At 43.9% G+C, this 19245-nt stretch overlaps 1 protein-coding gene across 1 annotated transcript; it reads right to left on the bottom strand.

Annotated features, from left to right (window-relative positions):
* Positions 1-418: 418 nt before the first annotated feature.
* Positions 419-17399, bottom strand: SDCBP (syndecan binding protein). The gene is made up of 10 exons (XM_074577076.1): positions 17161-17399; positions 16477-16880; positions 11918-11983; positions 8726-8804; positions 6026-6135; positions 5536-5694; positions 4056-4231; positions 2642-2813; positions 2003-2094; positions 419-1133 (listed from the first exon to the last, which is right to left on the bottom strand). The coding sequence occupies exons 3-10, from the start codon at positions 11966-11968 to the stop codon at positions 1079-1081; spliced, it is 894 nt and encodes a 297-aa protein (XP_074433177.1). The 5' UTR covers positions 11969-11983; positions 16477-16880; positions 17161-17399; the 3' UTR covers positions 419-1078.
* Positions 17400-19245: the final 1846 nt, after the last annotated feature.

Genomic DNA, 19245 nt, shown 5'->3' with positions numbered 1-19245 from the left:
CAAATTATTGCTGAGCATGATGTCAGATGGTGCAGAACTTTCCTTTGGGGAGTTTGGGTCAGCAGCCCCAGCTGTGTCCCCTCTCAAGCCTCTGGCCACCCCCAGCCTACTCAGGGGGGCAGGGGCCAGAGTGAGAGCATCCCAAGCACTGCTCAGCAATAGCTAAGGCATCAGCGTGTTATCAACACTGGTTTAGTCACAAGTATCAAAGACAGCACCAGCTGCTGCAAAGAACGTTAACTCCATCCCCACCAGGCCCAGTACACTCAGCAAGCTGCAGTTTTCAACACTGTAGGCAGTGAGCTTATTTAGGAAATACAGTTTAAAATAGCGTTCTACCTTGTCTTCGTTGTTGCTCGAAACTGACTTCAACAAAACAAGCCTGTCTTAGCTTAAGAAGTACACACACGGACACAGCTAAAGTTTCAGTCATTTATTTGGTTATTTCTGAATTCTTAAGAACATGGTTAAGGCGAGAGATAAGCATATTAGTTACAATTTGTATAACAAGTAATAAAAAGATTTGAGTATCTGTACACTACTTTAATAGGCTTACTTACTGAACGATGCCTTTAGCTATATTCAGCTTAGCTGGCATTCTTGTGTAAACAGTATTTACTAGAACAAAAAAAATTAACTAGTACTAGCCATACTTCTAATACGCTATTTCAAGTCTACTCTTGCAAACAGAAAGCAGTAAAAATACTCATTTGTCTTAAACATACAAAGCACAGCATTGTCCTAGGTAACAACACGTAACTGTGCAAGTGATATCTGGTTCCTTTAGTTGCAATGGCTTATAGTAATAGTAAACTAAATAAAAGACCTACAAAAAGAAGTCATAACACAATTGGAATTTCACATTTGTCAAGCATATAAGGCTACAAGTTTTACAGTTTGTGAATAAACGAGATATGTTGAACTGTAACATTCCCAGCCATTATAGATGCAAACGCTTGATGCAGCATAATCTTCTCTCAGCCTCCTGAAAGGCTCATGTGCAGAAGAAAGAAATCACTGAGTAGAATAGCCCAAGTTTAGTGGAATCATCATTATAATACACACACACGATGCAAGTCTAGACTTCAGGAACAGAGTGATCCATCAGGCTTTTCATAATGCTAGTTGCCATCCTAAAGAAAAGGAAAAGGCATTCAGTTCTGTAAGACAGCTCTAGAAGGGCACTACAGCTTCTGGTCACTATCTTTGTCACTGCTGGCCCTTTATACCATTTAAAAGTTGGCCTTTTACTCCACTATTTTTGCCAACAAACATGTTGTTACGGAGAGCTGCACCAAACTGCACACTGAGGAGAGAAGCTCACGATACCCAATGTTTTTATTAGTAACAGCTCTGTTACCAGCAGCTTTCAGAACGTGGGCACGTGTGCAAGCAGAGCAGTATCACAAATATGAGGGAAGGAGGGCAGGGGGAAAGGTGGCTGTGAAGACAGAAAACTGGTTTGTAGAAAGCATACTAAGTGGGTGTGGGGGGGAAGACTCAGCTATACCTGAAGCATTATTAATTTCTAGCAACTTCAAAAGCATTTTTGCAGGAGAGATTTAGCTGTAGAAAGCCAGGGCTGCCAAAGGATTAGAAAAATCCAGCTATATCTTGCCAAGAATCATGTTTGTGTCACCAGAATTAGTTCCACTAGAAACAGCATTTTAGTTACAAGGTAACAAATACTTGTTATCCATGTACTCGAAAGTTCTCAGAAATTCAAGTTTAGTCAAATTATGTTTAGACACTGTTTTTTCAAGAGAAAAGGCAAACGGAGCATCACTAACACATGAATAGTTTAAAAACGGAACCAAAATCACACCGATTTGACTAAAACATCAGATCAAGCGAGTTTTCAGACTCCCCCCACCCCTTCTCCAGCCTTCACGTTAAGTTCACAATTAGGTCTTATCATGAGTACATTTTATTTAACCTACGAAAAATAGTCGCTGTCAACTTGATTATAACGAACACCATGGCTGCTTTGTTTATTACCTACCTCTTTATGATATACTCATAAATACTGGAAGGCATGATGGTAATGGTCACTACATTTCCAGCTGTTGCCAAGATGTCTGCAATCTGGGGGTCCTATTATACAAATAAGAAGTCATATGAGCAACATTACTCGAGCTGACTTACAAGCAGCAGTTCAAGAGCTTTTTCTAGACACATTTCACGCAGCTTAAGAGACCCACAGCTCCTTGCTTGGAGTATTTCCCTCCAGGGCAAATCACTGAACCTGCAATAGCACTTCATAGATGTTTGGTTACTGGGTATCTTGCATGAACTGACTGGAGAAAGGACACAAAATTCCTACTAGAATTGGACACAGGCTGGCAGGAGGAAGCTTATTCTTTGTTTTGCCAGCAAAGTTAAACTAAAGATAAAAACTGAGGGTCAGGCCAGCCAGGCAGAGAGGAAGAGAATGAGCTGCCCTGCCTACAGATACAGAACTGCGAAGAAGCCTCAAAACATACACATCCTCTCCAGTCAAGTTACCTCTCATGACTTACTTTCTTATTTTATGAACATTAAACATTATATTACAATCCTTTTCCCCGCTCCAAAACACAACTACTATACATACACAAAAAGCTCACAGCTATCCACACCCACCACATACTACTTATTTTACCTTCAATCCAATTACATTCTGGCCATTAATTTCACAGATGTTGTGCTCTGTAAGAAGTCCATTCCTAGCAGCAGAACTGTCTTTCACTATTGAGGTTATTTTTCCATTCTTGAATATGAAACCAACATGCCCTGTGCTGTCCTTATGCATAGTAATAATTCGTTCAAAAGGCCTATAAGACATTTAAAATGGAAAACTGTTAAACCACAGAAAGAACCACACACTATTTCAGCATCTTTGACTTACAAAGCTAATTGTACTCTGACTCATACGTCAACTACAATGAAAAAATAGTTGGGTTTAACTTCATTTTGTTAATACTGTTATATTAATGTATACTTGTTTATAAACCTTACATGTTTCCCCCTGTTCTACAGGTATTTCACCATCTGGATTAACAATAATACAAAAGTCCCATACAACATCCACACACCCACCACAACCACCAAACACACACAAATGTCCATTAAAAATTAAGTTTTCTCTACAAACTTACAAGGTAGATAAAAATAGCACAGGCAGTTTTAACAACTGTCGGTAGAGCACAGGATTCTGGAGTACGAGGCTTCCCCAACAACATTTCGACTGCTTTACAGACAGTAAACCTTTAAATTGTGTCTTAAAAAGCTAGTAAATGCAGGAAGGGTGTGGGTAGTTGGGCACAGAAGTGGTAGACCAGGCAGGGAATCTACTACCACAGTATTTTGATTCAATACACAATAGAAGTAGCTGCCCTGACAGAAGTTGTGTGCCCTCTGCTGGGTCAAACTTGGTTCTTAAACAAGAATGAACACTGAAAAAAGCTTCAAGACATACAGATAGTCATATCATGTATCATCTATCTTCTCACAGCCTGCAGACCTTATGTTGAATCTATTATTACTACATGCAACTAGCTACAAGCTCATTATTTAATGCAATTGCAAATCAGTATTGGTTCATTAAGCATACTTCTAGCAAAACTGGCATTAATTCATACGTAAGCAATAGAGTTCACACGAAAACTACCATGCTAAATAAAAACGCAAAGGTATTCATTAATACAGCAAGTATTTTAGTACCATCTTTTATTGCTTTTTCAATTAGTATAAGCAAAAGTCCAGTTGTGCCCAAAAGAAGCACAGAACTCTTGAACTCAAAGTTTAAATTTGACTAACGCTATCACTCATTAGTTTACCTTGAAAAATGTTATGCCTCATCATGCCCAGGCAAGTGTGCACTGGAAGTTTACAAGTTAACAACTATTTTGACTGTTCCCTACCAAAGGGATCATTTCTCAGGATTTTTGCTATTGAAATACATGGACAAACAGATTTTGTTATGCCTCCAGTCCTGCTCAAGCAAGGGGAGACCCAAACCCTACAGAATTACTCCGAGATGGATAATGACAAATCGTATCTGCAGTTGGCTTTACCTGTCCCGGATGATCATTGAAATCCTTTCTCCAGAAGCTTGCTTCAGAACTTTATGTGCTTTATCAGAGCTCCATCCTGCACAGTTGTCACCATTGATCTGCAGAACTTGGTCCCCAAACCGCAGACCAGCAAGGGATGCTGGAGAGTTTGCCTGAACTAACTGGACAAATATACCCTACAAAAGAGGAAAAAAAGGGAAGAAAAAATAAAAAAAAGAGGAAGTTCTTCCTTAAGGATGAACACCAGTGACAGAACACGCAGCCCTTTAAAGTTTCCCATTCTCTATATAATATCAACCAAATGGACAGAAGGACTTGCTAATTATCTCTCCTTAAGATGCACTTTTGAAATTTCAGTCTTTTTCTACATGTTTTAAAAGACTGACAGGTAATTAATGCTAGAATAGTTTGGAAATGGGCAAGTCTGTTGTGTCTACATTTTTAGACATTAAAAACAGACACAAGCATAACATTAAAGCCTTACTCAAAGGGGTAAATACTATTCTGTTTTCAAAAGAAATCTGAATAACTGGATCAAGACAGACTAGTGGTAAATTTGTATACCTCCTTGCCCATTTAACTAATAATTCCTTTGCCAGACATCGGAGTCTATATACAGCTGGAGAAATATATCAGCAATCTTAGGAACTCTACGGCAGATCTTTCTTTCTTTCACAACCCCATTAGTTTTCAACTTTTTAATCAATTATGACTCACTAGCGACTCGGGCAAAAAAAAAAAAAAGTGTTTAAAAACTATTTCTAGTCAAAGTACCCCTGAAAAAAAAGTAAAGCATATCAAGCCAAACTGTAGATAATACCTTCGGGGGAGTGTGGGAAGGAGACTTTATTTATTAAAAAAAAAAACCACACACACAACAGAGTAGCATTTTCTATGTTGAGAATCAAAAGATACTGAAACAGATAAGCTCTAGAGCAGGTTTAAGGATCCTCTTTCAGCTATGTTCATGTTAAAAGAAACTCAAAAAAGCCTACTCTGAGATTACCCTTTACATGTAGGTAAGATGACACTCTCACTATCCTTACTTTTCTCACCAGCAACACACTGCAAGAATCTATAAAAGAGGAGCTACTTCTAAGGCACAGGCAGTTCTCTGCATACTGCTGAGCTTTAAGTACTGCCAAGTGTTTCCACAAAGAGAGAGATAAAAGTCTTGAACTGCTAACAAGTATCACAGCAGCTCCGCAAGGACAATTTCATGCTCTAAAGCAAACAAAATAAAATTACAAGTATTTTTTCAGGTGTTATAAAACACATGAAAGTAAATCACCGCTGTAAATTTAGATCCTAGTCTGGACAGCTGGAAATCTAGTTACTGATCTAATGAAGGATTTTAAAATTTTGATAGTGGATAAGCAAGCATTATACAGAAGACAGTTTTGTGACCATACACTAGCTTCACTACTAATTTAATCCAGCAGCAAGATCTCTATAGGCAAACCCAAGCTTCTATACTTACATTGTCAACAGACTTAAGGCGAAGTCCAATTTTGCCATCTTGATCTTTACATAAAATTGTTTCACGGATGCCTTGCTTAATTTCTGCTCTGCGAATTCCAATATCATTTCCAGTCACTGGAGCTACCATGTAATTAGTAGAAGGTCGTGTTACCAGTTGCTGATTAAAACAAAATAGCCAGACAACTTAGTTTCAACTTTTTAAAATAGCTATATATCAGCTTATATGAAGTGATATTAAAAAAACACCAAAAAAACCCCCACAACATAAAAATTAAGTCATAACACCAGCTCTTCCCCACCCCTCAACACTGGAAATATACTGCTCACTTTAAGACCAGAGAAAAATAGGTACTCTTGCTTAAAACAATTCATTTATCAGTCCAGTGTGGTACTTAAGACAAGTAGTAGTCTACTCTCTAGAGTAGACTCTAAATATACATTTAGTCTTTATACTTTTGCTTTCTAAAACATGCTTGACTGGTACCTACACCCTGTGGCTGAGCGGCTGCTGCCACTGGCAGGTTTCTCTGCACCTCTTCCTCACTGAGGCTCAGGCCCATATACTGAGAAAGTTCCGGATACAGTCTGGGGTATAAGCCTATAGGAGAAAAACAAAACAAAAAAATCCCAACAATACAACTGTTGGTTTAATACAACAGGCAGTTACTGCTTTCACATCTACAATTCCTTCAACAAATCTTGTGCTATTGTAATGTATCTAATCTGAAAATTATGACAGAAGACCCACTTGAATCAGGACTGTTATTCTAGCCCAGCTTAGAAAAGCAACCAGAGAAGCAGCGCTTTTGAGATAAAGAGCTTACAGACAACTTTTAGTTTCAGTTACTCCATTCATCCTTTATGGCACAAACAACATTGTGATACGTTCCACAAACAGCATGGTGATAAGTTCCAAAACCACCGTTGTGCTGCAGTTCATGAATACGCGCCCTTGCTCCAAAACTTTCAGGCAATTAGTGGGGAACTACGCTCCCCCAGACCAGGCATGCTGGAGAACACACACACAGAGTGACCCTCCACCAAGTGCAAGACAGCACTTGCAAGAGACATCCATGCCAAGGACAGTCCAGATCAAAGGCATGGTAAAGTTTCTGCGGAAGACAGCCTCTTGGCTGTAAGGTCCACACTGCAGTCTGCTTTAATAGTCTTCATAAGAAAGTAGTTGTCATTTTCTCACAACTTCAAAATGAAGTTGTTTTAGATATACTTCTCAACAAGACAAAACCACCATGGTCCTTCAAATGACCACCAGGAGATTCCTCTATGCTCCAGAGGAGCGGGGTGCAAGGAAGTTAAACCGACAGACTTGTCAGATCTTGAGTCAAACCACTCTGGAAATAAGCTTGATAGGGCTCTTGACATTCCACAGATAATTAACCACTAGGATTTAACAAGTGGCAGTTATGAGAACTCTTAAGAGTCCACTCGCTGTTCTTACCGAATCACTGGGGACAGAAAAGGCTGCTCGGAAAGCGAGGTGGTGCAAGGGATGGCCTTGGAAGTAAGCAGGCTCCCCTGGTTCACAAAGCTTAGGTTCCTAGTGTTCATTTATGGTTACGCACATAAAACCAGCTATTATAAGAATCCACATTTGACCAGAAATGGAAAGTAACTTTTCTGGGAAGGAACAGAACGGTCATGACAGCATGAATTCCAGTATAACTGAGAGATATTTTTTTTGCTCCTTAATACTTTCAGTGGTATATTTGCATGCTGCTTCACATGAGATCCTGTCTGATCTTATTTCCAGACTGATCTATCAGCTTGTAGGTTCATCCATATTGATTAATAAGCTTTTAATGAATATTTCTTCTGTGGTTGTCTTTTGCTTGCATTTTCAAGCCCCTAGGATTAAACACAATTAATGTTGCACAAGACTTATGCAGCTACTTGATTTTTCTCTTTTGTTCTTCATCAAAGACCACAACACAGGACGCATCTTTGCTGTCTGTATTACATTCTCATTCAAAGCAGAGGCACCTCCAAATAGCAGAAAACATCTGGAAGTTCTTGATGTATACCCTCCTGCCTCTACCAGGACAGAGGTATTCCCAGCAGAGTTGGTGCATCCTATAGATGGGTGTAGGCATCCCTTCCTTTGGGACATATTGAGCAATTAATCACTCTTAAGCCATACACAGCCCCTGAGCAATTCACACATAAGCCGACGTCAAAATTACGTCGTTTGGCCAGCAGGAACAAACACTGCAGGAGAATTCAAACTCTGGACGGCAGAAAGAATGCTGCCAAGAGGAGACTGCTGAAGCAAACTCAAATCTGGTCTGGCGAGGTTGGGCCAGGTAAGCATCTATTCCAGAAAGGATCTGTGAAAGACTGCTCTCTGGTGAGCTATACAAACCCCTGCCTTAAAGTCCCCTTAGACACACCAGCACCAAGAGGAGAACTGGAGACAAAGTTACACCCACCAAGCCTTAACATCTGATCCACCTGCATTTTTGACAGCTGTTCCAGCGCTGCTGCTGGTCATGCTGGTTAGAGGCTTTAGGCCTTTTAGACCAAGCGTAACTTACTAACCCAGAAGTCTGACCTCAAACATACCTGTGCACCTTCATGAATATTCACGTGCATAGGAGAAAGAGCAGAAATGGGTACAAGTCATTCAGCTTTAGGTCTAATGGATTTCCCACCAGACATTTGATTTCAAAATCTGTTGGAAGCTTTACGTTGATAGCATGACAAGATGAAGTTACACCTTCCTGGGCACTTCTCTGTTCACAGAGATTCATGTTTGTTTGTTCCTAAGCAAGCTTGTATGGAGCAGACAGACACTCAGACTCATGCTGCCCTCTAAAGCTTACAAATATGGATGTGATAAATAAGGACAACCAAGTGTTTGAGGCAAGAGTTAAAGAGTTCAAACCGTACCAACAGCAAATCTTGTTACCCTAGGCTCATTTGGAAAAGGTTTCAAAAAGTTAGAGAAGGGTTAGTGTTTGCCACAACTTCCTTTTATAAGCAAGCAAGCACTGTTTTTTGGACTCCCATAGCCCCTTACCAAGGTGGGTGTTGGCATTTCCAAAAAGGCACGGTCTCACCCTTTGTAAACAGGATTACACATTTATAGGTATTTTTGACTGTACCGTTGACTTAATGATTTCACAGCTGCTTTCCACAGCATTAGGATACTACACAGCACATGAGCTTACCTCCATCGTGAGGAACAGGAGCAGAAGCTTCAGACAAGATTGCTGGATTAGCTGGATTTGAAGAAAACGCAGTCTGAGCCTGAAAGCAAAGAAATTCACATATGTTATCTTGCACAAGGAGAATAAAAAACCCACACACCTATGAAATTTTTATTATGCAGGCAGGAGACTAAAGATTTTCTTGTATATGCTAGTTACTATTCATCTTGAAGTTCTGAAGTCAATCTTTTTCTTTGAAATAACTTCAATACAATATGCTGTAGTAGTATCACACTACTTTGGTAGATCAACTTGTACCTTCCTCAAACACAAGGCTACAGTATAATGTAGAAAGGCTTTACTGTCAACTTGTTCTGGTTTTGTCATCAAGCAAGTTAGAGAGCCTTAAAAGACACATTAAACTTGGCTGACAAAGCTTTATAACTTTAAGTTTTAAGGTATGACCTTTGGCAGAGTGTTCTGTAATTACTTTTTTTCAGACGGATATTGGCCATTTTTAACTCTTCACCATTTACAAACATTATTTATGAGTTCTACCATAGTCCCTTATGTGTTGCAAGTTCCACGCAATCCAAGGCTACTAGCTTAATACCTTTGAGAGAAATGGACCTTCTAAGACGGTTTTTCTACAGAAGTTGCCACTATAGTGAACATACTAAGCTGAATTTCTATATGGCTTACTGACTCACAAATATAGGGCTGTATTAAAGTAAGCCAGTTTCCTTCCTTCTGAATACCTCAGCTACTACTTTTTTGGCCTTGTGTAATCACGACCCGTGAAAAAACACTGCCTTACAGAAGCGTGTTAAGCGTGATGGAAATAGCTGTCTGAGTAGCTTTCCTGAGATTGAACGTCAAGAGTGGGGGGAGGGAGGGAAATTACTAAATGCATAGTGAAATGTTATCCTGAACAGGACACATAAATCATCTAACACAACACGATGGTCAAATTACTTAATGTTTTTAAGGAAATCATTCTTAAAAATAGAAGACTTCGTAGTCCCGCACTCTCCAGGAAGTTGTTCTCAGAAAAAGAGTTTCACAGCAAGAATGAGTCATTTTTTCTATATCAGATGTATTTAGAAGAATAGCCTCCAACTCAAAACGCTAGACAAAAAGAACGGGTTAGAATATTTAATGTAACAAGTCCGTATCTTTCAACCAGCAGTCATTTTAATCTCACTCATCTATTGTAGGTAAAGACTTTGTCTTTCAGTACTCTGCCCTCTTTTCCCCTACGGGTGGTCTCAGATGTATTTAAAGAGACAGCTTTTTCATAATACAGTTTTTGGAAGAGGCAAATAGCTTAGCCTTTGCTACCGAAAATAACAGTGAAAATGGAATGGCTTACTCTTGAGATAATGGTATTTAGCAACAAGAGTATTTACTTCCCCTCTCTCACAGCTATACTCAGTAAACAGCCCATTAGCCCCCCGTAGTACTACAGTTGGTCAGTAGGAGCGAGATGCTGTCACATAACTGCTGAAGGGCAATCTTCCCCATTGGATGGCAACAAGAACACCCAAACCCCTTCACAGGGGATCTGTAACTGAATGCTCTTGGCTCTACCTCCCTTACCTCCCACCCCCACATGGAAAATCTTCCTCATAGGCTGTCTTGCTTGACATCCCACTTATCAAGTGGTAGAACTTTGTGAAACCCCAATTTAAACTTTGAGTGCACGCTCATCTTTAAGTACGACAGCAAGCATCTGTCCTGCATGAACTGATTTCTGGAAAACTGACCTTTGAGACACATTACCAGTGTGTCACCAAGGATTAAATTAGCTTAACAGAACAATTTGTTATGCTCCCTATAGAAGCCTCTGTAGGGTTTACTCTCATTTTTCTGTGAGACACCACAAGAGACTACAGGCACAGTCACACGAACAAGGTGCTTCTGCCCAAGTTCATAAGCCCTGCCGAGCGTATGGGCAGGACAATGCACAAGAGGCCCTGCTCTATAAAATGACAGAACATGTACCTATGGTTCAAGGTCTGCAGGACTCAGCACAGAGATATCCTACTTCTCCTCACTGCTCCGTTCAGTGGTCACAAAAGTTAAGTAGCAGAAAGATCACACTGAATATTTTTAATTGCAACATATGAACTCTTAGCAGTTAGTCGTTAAAAGGCCGAAGGACCGCGTTCTCGGCTCCAGGCTAGGGTTTTTTTCAGTTCAGCATTATCTGACTGTAGATAAGAGACTTTGGCAAGATAAGAAGAATGAAGCGGGGTGGGGTGTGCAGGCACAAAGAGAAATCCCAACACAGTGCCCACAACTTCAAGAGCCTCACCTCATACATAGGAACACAGCTGAGCCTGAGGCACTCCACTGTGGGACAGCACAGGAGAGTTATTAAGCTGTTCTGTGCCATTTGCTCGATTGCTTCCCAATGAGGCCAAGGACAGAAGCACCAGTCACCTTAAAATGTAGTATAACTCATTGCTGTTGTTTGAACTGGGAGGAAATCCAGTTTATGTTTAGGCAAGAAAAACGGAAGCTAGGTAAAATGATGAAGAAAGCAAGGAAACTCCTTGTAAAATATAATCACGTCAAATTTCTCATGGAGTTTTATCCATTAATGTGTTTTTCATTATTTAGTTTCACAGATTTTTTTTCATCCTTGTCCTATCTAATAATAAAGACATGAATATTCTTACACATAAAGGATTTTACACAAATGGAAGTATCAAGAGAACTGGTCACCACCATGAAACAGCCAGAGGACAAGCCTGTGATGTTAAGAGAGTCACTGCTCTTTTTTGTGCCCAACTGACCATGAAAGCTTTCTGCCACACGTTTGGACACTAGGAACGAGACACAGTAGGTTTATTAGTTCGGTCAATACCTATTCACCACATCAGAGCTGAAGGATGAGAAGAGACTGACTATGTTTGTCTAATTAAGACCCAGCATCTATACTTCAAAAAAAAATGAAACATATCAATACATTAAAGAAAAAAAGACTCTAAACAAATATATAAAACAAAATAAATATACCCAGCAGTGGTAAAATAAATATTAATCATATTATAGCAAGCTACAAAGTAAGCAGTTTGTCTTTCCCCTTTTAGGGTATGGTCATAAAACACAAACTCAGACCTGCAATAAAAGTATCCCCCCTCCTAGATTAAAAATCATCATATCTATTATTGTCATCAAAACTCATCTTATTAAAGCCCCTCATACCTGAATAACTTTGTCCACCTTCAGATCTTCCAGGGAAGGATAGAGAGACATGTTGATGCAGTCTCACTGCATGACGGGAAGACCAAAAAGAGGAGGGGGTGGGGGGGGGGGGGGGGTGGGGAATGGGGAGAAAGAAAAAAAAAAGCAAACAAATAACAAGGTTAGTCAGAGATATTTGTTTAGCTTTACAACTTAAAAAAGAAAGCGAAAGCAGACAGAGGGTTAAATAAGGGATCTGTGACCTGCAAGTTTTAGCACCACAGATAAATTCCATTAAGACTACCCACTTAATCTATTATCAATAATAGCCTTTGCGTAATAGGCTTTATTTAATATACTTAGCATCATCAAAGGTTAGGTCTCAACGATGAGAAAGCCTATACAGAGAAAACCGTTTCACATGAAGTATTGCAGAGACAGTCTTTAGGAGGCCAGGATGCAATGATGATGAGGGTTAAGAGGAAAAAAAAATCTAACCACCCTCCTCCTACTCCTCTTCCCAACTGGGACAGTATTTTATATACAACTGTAGAAGCTTTCACTCTGTTATCCAAAGTATATAAACACTTTCATCAGTTCTGATGTTCCAGTAAGAAGCCCCTAAAGAGAACTGACTTCCCATGTCCACTTGCAACACATTAATTGCAGCAAGAGACCATGAAGCAGCCAGACTCAGTCAGTGGTGAGTTTCAAAACACACAGAGGCTTCAGGCTGGCTCTCATGTGACATTGGGAAAGCCCTGTGACAACTTATCAGGAAGTAATAAAAAAAAAGAAAGGAAAAGAAAACAAGCAAAAACAAGAAACCCAGTTCACATGATCCTCTAAGGCACGACGCTGACACCCAGCTCTGCTAGAGCCAGGCACCTGAGGCTGCAAGAAATCCCATTTTTTGTAGAGCTCCTTCGTTCACATTCTCACTGAGGTCAGCTGAACTTTTCAAAACCGTAATGGAACATTTCACACCAATATATGGGAATGTTTTAATGAGGGAGCAAGAGGGACAGAAACAGAAGACAAAAAACCGTGACACAGTTTTGCAAGTTATACAAGGCACTGAGAACACAGTTAATGAGGCAGGTCTATTAAAAGCTTTCGGGATGTATTTTCTTATCCAGAGAACAGAGGTCCTTATTTGCACAGCAACTTAGCAAAAATTCCAGAGGAAAAGCGACCACTGCATAAACCCTTGAGCTACTGCTTCTCTAAGTGCAGATATTAAGTTAATTTAAAAAAAAAACAACAACACACAAAAACCCGCACACTGATGCCCAATGTGATATTGCAGTAACACAATAGACATCTCTTCATATTACACTAAGCTCATCAACAGCTTTTCTACTTGTTCAGCAGAGTGCCCAGCAGCTCCAGTATCATGTCAAACTACAATTAAAACTTCAAAAAAGTGTGCCCTAAATGCGACGGAGATCTAAACTGTGAACACATGGCCAGTTATGTTGTAATAATTAATTGCCACTGACATTTTTGATTAATTGTTGCAACGAAACCAAACATAGTTGAAAGCCTGGAAGCTTTAGAAGTTAAACATACACATTTAATACCAGTTTAAAGTTCTGCTTTGACCCAGCATTGACCGGAAACAGCCAAGTGCTTTTGCTCATCCAAAAAAAAAAAAAAAAAAAAAAAAAAAAAAAAATCACAGAATGATGGCAAATAGGCAATAGCAAATGCAAGCCCCAGGCTGGCAAACCCCTCGCTCAGGTTAAGTGTTGCCAGGACACTGCATTCTGCTGCCAACTCCGGTCAAGTCACACACAGCATCAGAGTCACCACGTACCTCTATGCTACAGCTGCCCACGTACACTGAGGTGCCGCCGGTCCAAGCGCTGGCACACGTTCAGAGCCAGCACACCCCCGCCAGCACGCAGGCAGGAAAACAAGGGCAGGCCAAGGACAGTGCATTCCCAAAGGAGTCACCCCATCACAGGGCGACAAGGAGGAGAGGAGCAGCATTTTTGCAATGGCAATCTGACATCCACACAGCGGCGGAGCACGGCACGGGGTCTGCTGGGCCCCTCGTCTCAGCAACCGACTTCCACACTGCAAACCCCAGCGTGTTTACGCCTTGGCCAGCTTTAGTTCTCCTCCGCAGACCAGCCTCACTCCGCACGCAATTACTGGTGACATTTGTCAGAGACGGGCAACCTCAACCTTCCTCTGGTTTACAAAGGGGAGCGTGGTGTTTTCCGTAGAACAGTATTAGCAAAGCTAAAAGGGGCCTATGGGAGACATGGGGATGGACTCTATGAGGGGAATGTAGCAATAGGACAAGGGACTACGGTTTTAAACTGGAAGAGGGGAGATTTAGATGATATATTAGGAAGAAATTCTTTACTGTGAGGGTAGCTGAGACACTGGAACAGGCTGCCCAGAGAAGCTGTGGATGTCCCTTCCCTGCAAGTGTTCAAGGCCAGGTTGGAAAGGACTTTGAACAACCTGGTCTGGTGAGAGGCCTCCCCGCCCACTGCAGAGGGGTTGGAACTAGATGATCTTTAAGGTCCCTTCCAACCTGAACCATTCTATGATATTAGTTCTTGGATCACATATGACGACACTGCAGCAGCTTATCCTGCCACTTTGCAACCCCCCCGGCCACCTCCCCTCCCCAGCCAAGGGCTCACAAAGCCAAGCGTTTGTCACTGCTACCAAGGAGCTGACAGGTTAGCTCCCTTGCCATCGTCTCACCAGTTACTATTTTTGGTTTTCCAACTAAATAGCCGGAATAACTGTCACCACTGTAACTGCACTCAATGAGCTTGTAACTTCGCATATGGTATTTTCAATTTCTGCACAGGCAGGGGCAACACAAATATCCCTTGTTAGGTGATGTGAGATCCAGAAAAATACTGTATTTAGTTTAATATATGATTTTTTAATAACAATTGTGACTGTCAGGGACCACAAGCGATTGCAGGAAGAACTTGTCCAAGACTTCTCTGAAAGATTATTCACAGTATAAACAAGAATTTCAGCAGGCACTGTAACGGCTTTAGGAGCTGGGGAGTGGCTACCATGAAGCATGAGTCACTATATCCTCCTTTTCTCTCTTAAAACTCTACACTGACAACAGAATAATTTTCCTTGATCATTTCCATATCCCTGTGTCTTGTGAGGAATGCAAGTGCTTAGGAAAGCAAGAGTGAAAACCAAAGGAAAAGCATGGGGACAGCCATAACTCAGCCAGTGACCCACAAAACCTGGTGGTGAAGACCTCTCCCTATTTCTCAGTACCCTTGGCTGGGAAGTCGGACCACCAGTGCCTCAGTGCCCGTCAGCAGATCCCATCTGCCACAGGGAAGTGACAGGCTAGTGGCCAGAGACCCGTGGAAAGACGGCTCTCGTGACACTGTGGGGCTGCCAGCAGGAAGTCAGTGATCCCAAACTGGCCTGGGTGGCACGGCTGGGAGGAGACAGGCTCCCCAACACACTCTCCAGGTCGGAAAGCGTGGAGCTGAAGGCAGCACGGGATCCAGACGAACCCCAGCCCTGGCCAGCCTGTAGTGCCTGCTGTCTCCGAAAGCACCAGCAGATACTGGGGGAGGGAAAAAAAGACGCCAAAGCAAATGACACAACCCACAAGTGTCTTCTGGCTATGGGCAGTGGGGAGATCACAGCAGGCCACAAAGCCAGTACCTACACCGAAATACTGGCTTCCACTTCCAGAAGTTAGAAGCTTATGAATCCAAAAATTCCACCTTTAAAGCAGATCCAGGCCAAAAGCCTCCTGGAGGTCAGGCTGAGGCATCAGGAACCGAGCAACTGTTTTGCAAGACGCGTTCCCCACTAACAACTCGAGTGTTTCCCGTCTGATTCCTACCTAATTAACCTCTGAGCAATCGCTCTTGCGAGGCATTTAGCTCCGAAACCTGCTGCCTCCATTTCAAGGCCCGAAGCAGGGCTCGCTTGCCCGACCGGGCACGACGCACCCAGCCCAGCGGGTGGGTGTTCAGCCGATCTGAAAACCAGTTATAACCAATGCCCGAGCCCCCCCCCACCCCCCGGGACCGGCCGAGGAGCACGGCCCTCGTGCAACGACCCGGGCGCCCGAAGGAGCGGTCAGAAGACACCCCCAAAGCCACGACCACGGCAGGATGTGGACTCAGACGGACACACAGGCGCTTATTTACCTATTTACTCGCTGCCTTCTCCGGCCGACGACGGCGGGGCCCCTGAGGAAGCCGCCACCACCACCACCACCACTCCCCCCCCACCACCACCACCAGTCCCCCCCCCCCGCCCCCCGGGCCGGCTCCCGAGAGCGATCGCCCCGCGATGCAGCGCCGCCCGCGGCGCGACATGGCTCCCCGGCGGCCGCGGGGACAAACAACCCCTCGCCAGCGGCACAGGGAATCCGACGCTTCCTCCAGGCTCTCCCCCCAGCCGCCGCCTCGGCACCGGCCTCCCCCCCGCTCCGCCATGCCCGGCCGCCGCGCCCGCAGCCCACCCCCCTCCTCCCAGGACGGGCCGCCGCCCCGGGCCCGCACACAAAGGGCCGCGGGAGAGGGGGCCCGACCACCCGGCCCCAGCCCCCGCTTCACCTCCGGCCCAGGCGGCGGCTGCCGTTCGTCGGGGTCCTCAGCGCAAAGAGGGGCGGCGGTGGCGGCGGCTCCCGTGAGTCCCGGCAGCGCCGCTATGAGGGGAGCGGGGGCGGTGGCGGAACTGGCCCGGCCCCGCGCATGCTCCGCCGCCGGCGGCGGGAGTGGGCCGGGCCCGCCGGGAGGGGAAGGGCTCCGCGGGACCGGGACGGGGATCGGGATCGGGAGAGGCACCGGAGGGGCGGGCAGCCGGGCGGCGGTGGCCCAGCTCCGTTAGAGGCGGCCCCGCTCGCCACCGCCGCCGGCAGCGCTCCCCTGCGGCCGCTTGCCGTGCTCGCCGCTGGCGTCCTTCATTTTTGTACTGCCTTCGTATCACTCCTTTGCCTTTCTTGGTTCACAGCTGTCACCTTCACGGAGAAAAAAAAAAATAAAATATAATTTTCTATTACTTTTACAATTATATTTTTTTTTCCCCTGTAATAAAAAACTGGCAGCTGCCTTATCTCGGCTTTGGTGTGTGGTTTCCCGGGCAGGTGGCGGTGAGCTGTGCCACGCCAGAGCCGGGGTGACCACGTCACCTGGCCCGTGGTCCAGCGCCTGCGTGGGCCTTCTGCTGCCGGTGCGTGTCTGAAGCCCAGCACATCTCCTGGAGAAGGTCCCCTGGGGAAAGCATCACGTCAAGCATACCAGCGATGGGGAAATCCTGGAAGACGCTTGGAAAGATGCTTTTGTACCATAATTATTCCACATCTGCCTTATTTATAGCATGAACTTCTCTAGCATCAATTCTAGTCTTTAAAATCCTTCTTCACCAGGATGCCTTGCCTTCTTCTTTGCCTGTTGTCAAATCTTGTTCATCATACATGTAATTAAACGCACTGAGCGCCCTAAAGCTTGCCTTCAGCTAAGAAACCAGAGCGTTCAGTAAAGGAGTTTGTCAGTTCGCCAGCACCGAGGAAGGAGGTCTGTTCCCACCTCCAGCCTTTCTCCCATCCTCAGCCAGTCCCAGCACTTGCCAGGCTCTTCCATGGGAAGAGCAGAAATGCAATCCACCAAAAAAACATGCATGTTTTTCTGCTGTGAGCCAAACCAGCAACAAAAGGATCTCGCAAGCACCAGCACCAGCCAGAGCAGGGGAAGGGAGGGTGTGACTGAAAACAGGAGAAAGGAGGAGAGGAAGGAGAAACAGGAATGAGAGGGAAGGGTGATTCCCTTCCTTCTGGCACTAACAGGCTGTTTCATCATTTGAGCTGCCTGTGCAATTATAACCCTAGTTAAGCTAAACAGAGATTTTTCTTGCAATGTATAGTTTCCGGTCCTCATAAGTTTCTTGATCCTCTCCAGCATCTTTGGTGAGGACCACAGGGGTGCGTGGGATTGGGGCAGCAGCCGCAGCAGCGCTGACTACAGAGGTACAGCCGCTCTCCGGCTGCTCAGAAAGCTCCTCATTCTGTATCCAACCATCAGCCGGACCTGGCACCTTCCTGCATGCCAGCGCTGGAACCATCAGCTACTGAGTCATGCGACTACAGACCATTAGATGTATGTGAAGTGCAATTTTGGGCTTAGGGTATGAGTTCACAAAATCCTGTGTAAGGTGCCTTCTGGACCAGGAGGGAGGGAGGGAATCCAGCTCTGGTGTAATAACAGCAGGTGATTACTGCTTTTGTAGTTGTTAAATTTTCTGCTTAGCCAAAAGTGATTTTTAACATAAATGCAGTGAAAGGTTTAGAATTTTGCATGCTCAGAACAAGGGTGTAACTCTTCCTCCTGCGATGAGCTCAGTGCCATGGAGCCCCCGTACCCACCCTGGAGAGTCAAGACCACTGTAATGTCCATATCGCAGGGAAATTGCCAGTGTGGGACTGACTGTTGTCCAGGTGGTGCCATTCTGCTGGGTGCCGGTGCTGACAGCTGAAGGGCAGTGTCTTCCTTCAGTTTGACGTTGAATGCCCCTCTCATTGTGAAGACACTACTCTTTTCTCAAGAAAGTGAGGTTGCTATTTGCTATTTTCTGCATTATTTTATCTCTTGCCATTGTCTTTGGAGGTAGCCTGCTATCAAGGTAGCAGGCTTTGTTGATGGGTGTCAGACCTGCCCTGTCAATGCCCGCTTCCCAGTTTTTACCCATGAGACTGTAATGGGCTTTCATCTTCTTTATGACGATGTCCTAGCCCAAACACTTGGCTCCATATAGTCTATTACCTGTTGGGCATACTCTGTGTGCACTGTTACCAATCTAAGAATAAGGCAAGTTCAGGTCACAGGCAGTAGCTCTGGCACTACCTTCAGCTGGGGGGCATCCACCTTGGTAACAAAAGTGAATCTCATCTTCTTCAGCTCCAAACTTATCACGAAACACATTTTCAATAACGATTTTGATGAACAGTATGAAGCTGCTTCTTGCTTAAGAACAGGTTTTGGGCAGAGAAAGATTAACTTTGTTGTACCGAAAAGCTTTCTTAAAATTATTGTTCATTTAAATATAGGAACAAAACATAGTAAAGCAGAAAGATAATTGCTGGAAAATAGCTATGTCTAATCTGTGCAACCAGCGCAGTTTGACATGTCTCAGGGTCCTCATCCTTCAAACACACAGACCAAAGGCAATTCCAGCTACTGTTCTAGTCTTGTTTCCTTCCCGGGGAAACACCAAAGCTTGCAAGGGGATAGCACACGCCTCGGTCGCTCTGTGACGTGAACTGAGGACCTGGGACAAAGAAGACACTTCTGTGCCCCAGAGTTTGGAGGGGGGCAGCAGAAGGGTTCTTT

Source organism: Larus michahellis, chromosome 2 (genome assembly GCF_964199755.1).
Source record: "Larus michahellis chromosome 2, bLarMic1.1, whole genome shotgun sequence".
NCBI lineage: Eukaryota > Metazoa > Chordata > Aves > Charadriiformes > Laridae > Larus > Larus michahellis.
This window is presented reverse-complemented; position numbering and strand designations above follow the sequence as displayed.

Bases quoted from the DNA above. Each gene is read 5' to 3' on its own strand.
- SDCBP (XM_074577076.1), bottom strand. From the start codon at position 11,968: ATGTCTCTCTATCCTTCCCTGGAAGATCTGAAGGTGGACAAAGTTATT. The intron at 8,805-11,917 runs GTATGAGGGGCT...CTTTGCTTTCAG, and splicing joins AGGTGGACAAAGTTATTCAG to GCTCAGACTGCGTTTTCTTC. The intron at 5,695-6,025 runs GTAGGTACCAGT...TGTTTTAATCAG, and splicing joins CAGCCGCTCAGCCACAGGGT to CAACTGGTAACACGACCTTC.